General features: G+C 35.8%; 2 protein-coding genes across 2 annotated transcripts in view; one reads left to right on the forward strand and one right to left on the reverse strand.

The window, feature by feature from the left end:
• Positions 1–96: 96 nt before the first annotated feature.
• Positions 97–2,494, reverse strand: LOC120076415. The gene is made up of 2 exons (XM_039030237.1): positions 2,056–2,494; positions 97–461 (listed from the first exon to the last, which is right to left on the reverse strand). Exons 1-2 carry the CDS (start codon positions 2,344–2,346, stop codon positions 345–347), a joined length of 408 nt encoding a protein of 135 aa, XP_038886165.1. The 5' UTR covers positions 2,347–2,494; the 3' UTR covers positions 97–344.
• Positions 2,495–5,578: 3,084 nt separating this feature from the next.
• The window catches only part of LOC120075444 (uncharacterized protein HI_0077), a 13,559-nt gene continuing 9,840 nt past the window's right edge, over positions 5,579–9,297 (forward strand). Inside the window, exons 1-2 of the mRNA XM_039028842.1 lie at positions 5,579–5,830; positions 5,957–6,076. Of these exons, the coding sequence (XP_038884770.1) occupies positions 5,654–5,830; positions 5,957–6,076 (297 nt within the window). The 5' untranslated portion in view covers positions 5,579–5,653. The remainder of the gene's footprint in view (positions 5,831–5,956; positions 6,077–9,297) is intronic.

Below are 9,297 nucleotides of genomic sequence, written 5' to 3' on the forward strand. Positions count from 1 at the left end.
GCAATGACTGATAGCAAAGGATTCAAACATACAAGTTTTCTTTACTCTGAAGCCTCATGAAGACGGTGGCTAACGTTAAATACTTGCTTTTGCATATTACCGTTTGCAAGCAGGAAGCCTCTTATTAAGATCAAATATTGTTGCTTTTGCACCAATACATTAGAAAACCCTCATGGAGATGGGTTTTAATTTCATACTAAGATCATTTTCAAGGATTGACAAAGGGTTAGAAAATGACTGATTTAACTCGAAATTACAAATAACGGGTATAAACTCAAGATTGATTCTAGCACTAAAAATGTAACTTCAACATTTATTAAGGGCTGTTCAAGGCAAACACAAAACTAGATATTACTGGAATCTTCGTCCTCCTCGTCATCATTTGAACGTCTTTGGGGCCTTCTCTCCTTCCATCTTGCCCATGCCCAACTCAATATAAGAAACCCACCCAGGGCATATACCTAATGCAAATGAAATGATTCATTTTATAAGCAAGGAGTCATAAAAGCTCAAACTCAAACAATGATAGCCAAGTAGAGACTAAACACACGTTAGAGGATCGAGATTAAATTATAAGTTTAGATCCTATACTTTCAGTTTTGTATCTATTTAGTATCTTAATAGGCTTTTGAATTTTCAATCCCTTGAACTTGTCCATTCTCTGGACGAGGTGTGTATTGATTTGTCTAAAACGGCAAACATTATTGATGAAATCGATCGGTTGGCTTCTAAGTGTGGGGTAGTGAGGTTGATAAAGTATCATTGATTGGAGGAGTGTGATTTTTTTGCCTGATTTTTACCCAAATTGGTTTTCCTCTACTTTGATTGAGTGTGGTTGTATCTAATTTCTGTTTGTTTAAATGATTTTTCCATTTTTGTAAAAAAATGTATCCAATAAGTCTATGTACTTGTCAATGAATTTTCAATTTTGTGTCTAATAGGTCCTCCCCTATGAATCATTTTTTAAACACAAATGGGATTCTCTACTTTATGAACAACCCGTGATATAGTGATACCTTTACAAAGTTTGGTGGCCCCAGTTCCCTTCCATACTTCCTTTATCTCTTGATCTATTTGAACTTTTAAATAGCTCGTACGCAGCAAAATACAGCATATGAATATAAAATGAAACTAATAGCACATAAATATAAATTGCTCCTATCTCTTTGTTCTCCTAGAGATCTCTTTTATCCACCTTCCTTTATCAACAACTTTCTAAGACTGGCTTTCAAGTACTCAATTATTAGAAACAAAAAGGGTAATTCAATCTGAAGAGATAGAACACCAGGGAAGTAGTATCGATAACCTGATAGCAGCAAGTCATGCTACTGAAATACTGATACAAAAGGGGGGAAAACATCCTACTGTTATATTTGGTCGGCCGGTCGGGATTGTGTATTCTGGCCACTCCGACCGACCGACCGAATTTTGCTTTGGGGGGGAGGGGGGTGGGGTGGGAAACAAAAAACGGACTCTGACTGCTTATCTCCTAGAACCGACCAACCAGACGTCGGTTTCGGTTTTGGTCAGTTTAACTTGCTCACCCCTGAATTTACCCTGTTGCATTTAGGCCCCTAGAATCCTTTCTGTTCTATCTATGTCCTATGAAAATTAGAAACTCTCTACACCCTAAAAGCTATCAAAAGATTTCAGTAGTTTATTGGAATTTCTTACTGCTAAGATTTAGATCTCTATTTGCATTAGTACATGAGAGAAATCCTCTCACATTTCCAGAGATCATAGAGAATTATCCATTGATTAACTACCAAACAGGCCAATCAGCTATCATCTAAAGTTCTAAACTAATCAAGAATTAGATAAAGGAGGGAAAAAGGTAGCCAAAAGCTGAAACCATAAGCACAGAAAAGGCAAAACAAAGAATGAGAAAAATCAAACGTTCTCTAACCCTCCAATTCACCATTTAATAAGACGTTTTAACAGTCAACAGTTATTACCAGTTCAGACAAATTCACAAACAGTATGTGTGCAATATTCGTAGTAGCGCAGCAAGTTCAACTTCATCCACTTTCCATAAAAACGAAAGAGAAGACAAACCTGCCAGATGACCGCCGGATTGGAAGTCTTGCCGGAGACATCAGCTTCAGCCTCCACCGAAGCGACAGGCAACTCTGCTTTAGGAAACCTCACGAACTCCGGCTTCTGAGCATCGTCGTCGGCCTTTCGGCCTTCATCAACCACCACAGCCGGCGGTTTCTTGCCGCCGTTGATCGGAAAAGGCAATCGGAAGTCAAACTTGGGAAGAAAAGAGAACCAAGGAAAGGGGAAGGGGGATTTTGGGGAATCCTCGTCTTCTTTCATCCCAATAAATTTTGGGTTCTCTGCCATTTTTTTGCTGTAATCTGAAAAAGAAGAAAGAAAGTGCGATCAACTACAAATACTGGTAGTAGTCGTTGTCTTCGTTGAAGCGGCGGATAATACAACGATTTCTTTTCTTCCAAAACAATGTCATTTTCAAACCCAAATCCCTAACTTAGGAATTGTTTGAAATTAAATAGTCTTAAATTACAATACGGTTTTTATTTTATGGATGTGTTTGGTAACCATTCTTTTATATATATTTTCTAAGATAACAATTGAAATAATAGAAGTCCAAATAACAATATGAGATATAATCAATATAATGCAATTCAATGCATTGACATATTTTGTCTACGATAAACGTGAAAGAAAGAAAGCACACATTATGGCTACAATGAATATGAGAGAAAGAGACAATCTCAGTCCATTGTTGTGATCCTTAACCTCTTCGATAAAAGAGGTTTCATTCCAAAAAGCTTGATCTCAATCAAGATATTCAAAACATAGATTGAAGATAGAGTCTCGAGTCCAACACATATATCGCGATTGTTTCATTCAATAAGCTATAACCTCTTGATATCTAGGGGCCAACTTCAAACCAATGAGACGAATATACAAAAACATACGGTGATTTTACTTTTAAATTTATGTTTTTTTTTTCCTTAGATTCCATACTATTACTCTTACATTTTTTTTTTCTCATAGGTACCAGCACATGTGACTCGGGAAGAAAAGGCAGCGTTTTTAAGAAACATACAAAAACATGTGTTTGAAAACTATTTTTCTAGTTTCAAATTTTGGCTTTATTTAAAACATTTGGTGCAAAGTAGATAATAAAATAAAATAATTTACAGGTGGAAATAATATTTATTGGAAGTTTAATTTTTTTTAAAAATGCGAGGTTTTAATTTTGTGTTTAAAACAATTATACTTCAATGTATAATAAAGGTCCGTCTGGATTGAATTGAGAAAAAAATGTTTTTCAAAATACTCATTTTTATTTAAATACTTTTGACAGAAATTATTGGAAATACACCTTAAAAATTATTTTGACTGGTTGTCAAATAGTTCATTTTTTTAAAATGATTTATTTTTTAAATTAAACCGTTGAAAATGCATTTTAAATACATCCTAAATCCGTTGATGAAATAGATATATGAATATTATATCTAATAGAGGTGTAGCCTTTCAGGTTTTTCCTTGGTAACTTTCTTCTTTTAAATTTGATTATTTTAAATTCTAAAATTTTTCGTTTTTATCTTTTAAAAATCTAAAATTGCCTTAGTTGTGGTTTTTTTTTCTCCAAACATTTTTTTTTCAACAATTTCAAGGATGAAAAATAAAACTATTAACATTTGAGATGATAGTTGATAAATTTATTTACTAAACAATACTCAACTTTTTCTAACTTAACGTTGGCTTAAATGATCTTGTCAGGAACAACAAACTTCCACATATTCTTACATAGTTGTGTGACATTGTACACTTAGAGCATAGATATTAAGAGGTCAATTTTTATCATTAATTTTCAATCTCATCAATTTGCATCTCGAAACTTTGAAAAGTGTTGCAATATTAACTATAAATTTTAAAATGTATTGCAATTTTAATGTCCTAATAATTTTGTTTGTTCAAAAGATTGTTTAATAAGGTATGTGCCCTCATGCGATTCATGAACTATAAAACATAAACTTGGTATGAACATTTTAGAGAAAAATGACATTATATACAGCTCAACTTTTGTTGACAATTGCAAGTTTTGAAAAAGTTATACAAATATTATTTTATATATTGACTAATCTTAATTTTGTGCAAATTTTGCTTTATTAAAATTATTGAGTTTATAGAAACTTTTACCGTTTTTTCTTTTTCTTTTTTGTTAAAATTAGGGGAGAAACTAACCAAAATTAAACTCACGGTAAAAATTGCAATACTTATATATATTTCGAGTCTACTTTGATAAAATGAAAATTGATAGTAAGAAATATACTAGGTAAGTTGAATATCAGAATAGAGTTTTATCATTCTAAATATAATATCAAAATTAACTGTTCAACCATTAATTAGAGAATTAAAATACTAGATTATGTTGCTTAATGGCTAAGACTTTCTTTTAAGTTGTAAGTTTGAATCTTCACTAATATTTTTTTTTTGTTAAAATATCATTTTAGTCTTTATACTTTTGAAATGTCCAATTTTGATCCTTAGAATATAAATAAAGCTTAAAAATGTCCCTCACATCCAATTGAAAATAAAAATAGCGAGTTGGCAAATAAAAATAATAAAATATTATAAAATATGATATATAGTTTAAACTTCAAGTTTAAAAAAAAATTATTTGTTCTTTTTTACTTTTCAATTACTTTCTCTCTCCCCTCCCATCCTCTCATTAGGGGTGTTAAAAAAAACTCGATGACCCGAAAAAACTGCTCAACCCAACTCAATTTGATTGGGTTGGGTTCAAATAGATGAAAATTTATGGGTTGGGTTGGTTTATGGGTTCACCTAATATAACCCAAACCAAATTTATTATTAACTTTAAAATATATTTTTTATTACTTATAATATAATTATTTATACCTACGTTGATTTTAATTTTATTTAATTTCAATATTTTTTAATAATTTATGTTTCAACAACTCTTAAAAGTAAGTTTTTAAAAAAGTAGAGGGACCAAAATTGGACATTCTTAGGTATCAAAATGTAACAACCATCAAATCATAAGATCCAGAATAATGTTTTAATATTTATTTTACTAACATAAATAAATAAATATATATATATATATATAAGAAATATAAACATTCAAAATGTCTATGTCAACACATATCAATAGCTAATGGATTTCTACTCTAAGAATCAAGTGAGATAAGATTTAGCAAGTAAAACGATCGTGCCAATGTGAGTATAATTTAACTCACACAAGGTATGTACTTTGACTTAAGTAGTTATTTTGAAATAGTTAAAATAATTATTGTCATTTAAAATCACTCTGAAGAGACGTTTAATCCTTAGAACTAATTTAAGTAATTATAGTCATTTGAGAATAACTTTCAAATATGTCAAAAGAGAGAGTGAATTGATTTATTATTGAAAAAAAAAAAATGAACGGCCGTTATATAAGTCAACTCGGCCCATTTTGATTTCTATTTATTTGACTAGGCCCAGGCCCCGATTACAACGTCAAAATGGGCCAATTTCAGGCCCAGTCTTGAGTCCAATTTTCAGCACAGAGTGTATAATCACATTTCCGTACAAAGCTTATTGAAGTCGAAGTCGAAGTCTCGTCAATGGAAGAAGGGGCGGGAGCTTAAGAATTAAGCCGGACGAGACGATGGCAGCGGAGACATTGGTCGAAGCGGCGCTTCGAGTCCTCAACACTTCCGATCCCTTCGAGAAGGCTGAACTCGGCGATCATGTAGCTTCTCGATGGCTTAACGGCGCCATTTCAAGCCCTTACGATCCCTCCGCCGATCTTGCCGTCCCCGACCGCCCCGCCCGGCTTTCCGATGTATTAATCCGCCTTCTTCCTCATCGATTTGTGTACATATTAATATAGATTGTATGTTGATTGCAACGGTGTAATGTTTGTGCTTCGAAGATTATCTGTGTTGATGCTTACTTCGAAACTGTTCAGGTGAAGTTGGTATCGCCGAGTCTCATGCCGAAGCTGGGGAAGGCGGGAAGCTTACAGAGCAGGCAGGCTATTGTGCATAGTCTCGTCCATACTGAAAGTTGGGCGATCGATTTGTCGTGGGTACTTTATCTTTTTTATTTTTAATCCCGATTTGTCTCGAATTGTATATTTGCGACTACGCCTTTAATTATATAGTATTGCGATTGTTACTTTATGTATGTTTGATTTGGGAGGTTTTTTGTAACCCTAAGCCCTTATTTTCGCTTTCTTGTTCTCTTCCTCTCACTGTTCATGGTTAATCAAACCCTTGTTAGGGAAGGATTTTTGGTATGGATGGTCTCATTTGGGAGGTCCAAATGAAAAATGGCCGGTAATGTTTTCCGATGGCTGGCTTGTCACTCGTTCTCCATCCGATTACTTTATACTCGATTCTTTTGAATTCTTAACCTGTTTAAAGGCGTTTGAAGTCCATTATTTCACCACTTCCGTATTAGCTCAGACTATTCTCTCTGTTCTTCCGATTGTATATCTTTCGACAACACCACCTCTACACTTTAAACTCGATTATCTCTGCATCAGGTAACATTCTTCTCCTTGTTTGTATTTTGTCATCATTCATCTCGTTCTTTGTTATATTTTGGCATCATGTTCCTCGATATTCGACCAATACGGTTCTCATTTTTGTTTTTATATCTTGCATGTTTGGCTGGACCTCGAGTTTGTTTCGTTTTGGTTTTCATATTTTTATTATTTCGGACCATCTAGAGTTTAAGGTTTAAGTAGGATAATGCATGAAGGTGGAAAATCAAATCGAATGCTCGACAATCGACCATCTAGTCACATGTAATGTAGCGAGTAAGGGGCACCATGTAGCATATCTGGTATCGATAAATCGAGTATTAGGTATCGAGAAATCGAGTATCAGGTATTGAGTATCTTGTATCGTGCATCAAGTATCGAGTATTGAACAAAATTCTTACTTACCCTTGTTGTATGGCTAGACAATTCAAGATTCCTCTCCAGGATCGTTTCCTAGGCCAAGCGACCAACCTATCCTCTCACATTGGGACAATTAACAAGATTGTGAAAGAGAAACTTACTCTCACTCAACTTGCCCTCTTCAGAAAGACGTTATTTGGGCGATTCGTAGACATGGACATTATCTTCAAGAGTCCATTGCTCCATTACATTCTATTGAGGGAGGTTGAAGACGATAGAAAGGATACAATGACATTCGATTTGAATGGTACAATTGTAATATTCACCGAAGAAGACTTTCTATTGGCGACGAGACTATGGCAGTCACCTAATCCAACAATTGTGAGGAGGGGTGAAACAATTGGATCATTGCGTAGTAGGTACTTCAAGAATGATTTTGCAGGGGACATTCACATTGGTACCTTAGATACAGCGTACAAGGAGATGGAGTTTAAGAATGACATGGATGTTGTGAAGATGACATTGGTCTATTATACTGAATTGGGTATGATGGGAAGTGAGAAGACGATGGCCAATGTTGACAAGACCTTGTTAATAGATGTGGAGGATTTGGATTACTTCAATTCCATGGATTAGGGAAACGTGTTATGAGAGAGGACGTTACTTGGACTACAAAGAGGATTGAGTGGTTAGGTAGAGAACTATAAAAAAGGTCCAAGTACAATAAGAACTACATTGTCAAGTACAACCTACCATGGTTTCCTCATGCATTTCAAGTAATATCCATTTACTGGCCATACAAGATCTACTCATTGTTATGCCAATGTCATTTACTACTTTTTCTTGTTTTATAATCGTTTATGAATTATGGTAGATGTGGGCATACAAGATCATTTCAACAGTTGCTGGAAAAGTTGCAACCCAACTGAATGGACATGTCGTACCTTGATTCTTGAGGTGGGAGTGTACATACTCATTGCCAACCAAAACAATACAATGAGATGTGTTTGAGTCCATCGAGGTTAGTGTATTACATCACAATTTACTTGGATTTAAGGTGAAGGTCACATATACCTAACAAATTGTTCCTTGTTTTGTATAGACAAGGATCACACCCACACCATCGATCATATTCGATAGGGAGAGGCGATATAGGGACACTAGGGACCATGAACAACCCATATACGAGCGCATTGATGTCGAGACGAACTCCTCAAAGACACATAGATCACACCATGATGAGGATGCTCATAGTAACTATAGTGAATACGAGGGTCATAAGCATCGGTTTCATGAGCAAGAACTCCAAAAGCATCAATCTCACAAGCTCCCTACCGGCAGGTGTGAGATTCACCCTCCTCGTAATGAGTCTTATGAGCTCCCTACTGACAAGCATGTGCCCCCAACTGAGGAGCGAGTGTTGTCTCAGTTGAGTACATCCCATTCTGAGCCCATGAGGGGTGTGGGCATTCGCACATCACTTCGTGACATAGACTAAAGAGTGTCTATGATGTAGCATAAATTAAACGATGTACAGTCAGACTTGAAAGATGTGAAGTCTGACTTGAGTTTTCTTCAGGCCGACGTACAAACAATCACCGACCTACTGCGGTCATTGTGTCGAGTACGTAATATCATCTTAAACTTGTTCTAATGTAAATCTATATCATGATGTGTTTGACCTAACGTATATCGTAAATGATATCGGGTTTAGGCATGGAGTCCACCGAGACTATTGACCCCATTCCTCTACCTTCCACTGAGTCTCGTGGCCCCATTCCTCCATTTTCCATTGAGACTTGTAACCTCATTCTTCACCTACCACTGAGTCCTGTGACTCCATTCCTCCACCTTCCACTCAGTCCTGTGACCCCATTCATCCACCTTCCATCGAGTCCCCCAACCCCATTCCTCCATGTTGAAATACGTTGAATTAGCCCTAAGGGCATTTTTGTAATTTATGCTATATTTGCTAAATTAGGGTTTCACCTCATTCTATTTACATCTGAGGTTGGGTCTATTGTAGACATGACATTAAATAATGTCCTTTTTCTACCGTGGTTTTTCTTCCTTGAATTAAGGTTTTCCACGTAAACTCCTTGTGTCGTCTTCTTTTCTTCTATTTCAATATGGTATCAGAGCAAGGTGATGAAACCCTAGCCCCGATAGAAGAAACTCAGTCATCAAACTTGATAGGTGAAGGTATGCCGACTAATGAGGCTGTGATTCAAGCAGCAATTGACCGTTATCTCCGAACCATCATCCCAGGTGGCTCAGCTGAACAGATCCAGCTGGTGAGCCGAATAGCAGGTGGTGGGCTTGCTCCAGCCGGCGCGTCGATTAGCTTCCAGACACAGGCGTCGCACAGAACCGGATCTGCACAAGACGGTCGTGGGTTTGCT

Source organism: Benincasa hispida, chromosome 4 (assembly GCF_009727055.1).
Source record: "Benincasa hispida cultivar B227 chromosome 4, ASM972705v1, whole genome shotgun sequence".
NCBI lineage: Eukaryota > Viridiplantae > Streptophyta > Magnoliopsida > Cucurbitales > Cucurbitaceae > Benincasa > Benincasa hispida.

Coding starts and splice junctions, on each gene's coding strand:
- LOC120076415 (XM_039030237.1), bottom strand. CDS start 2,346: ATGGCAGAGAACCCAAAATTTATTGGGATGAAAGAAGACGAGGATTCC. Junction 462..2,055: donor ATCCGGCGGTCATCTGGCAG/GTTTGTCTTCTC, acceptor CATTTGCATTAG/GTATATGCCCTGGGTGGGTT.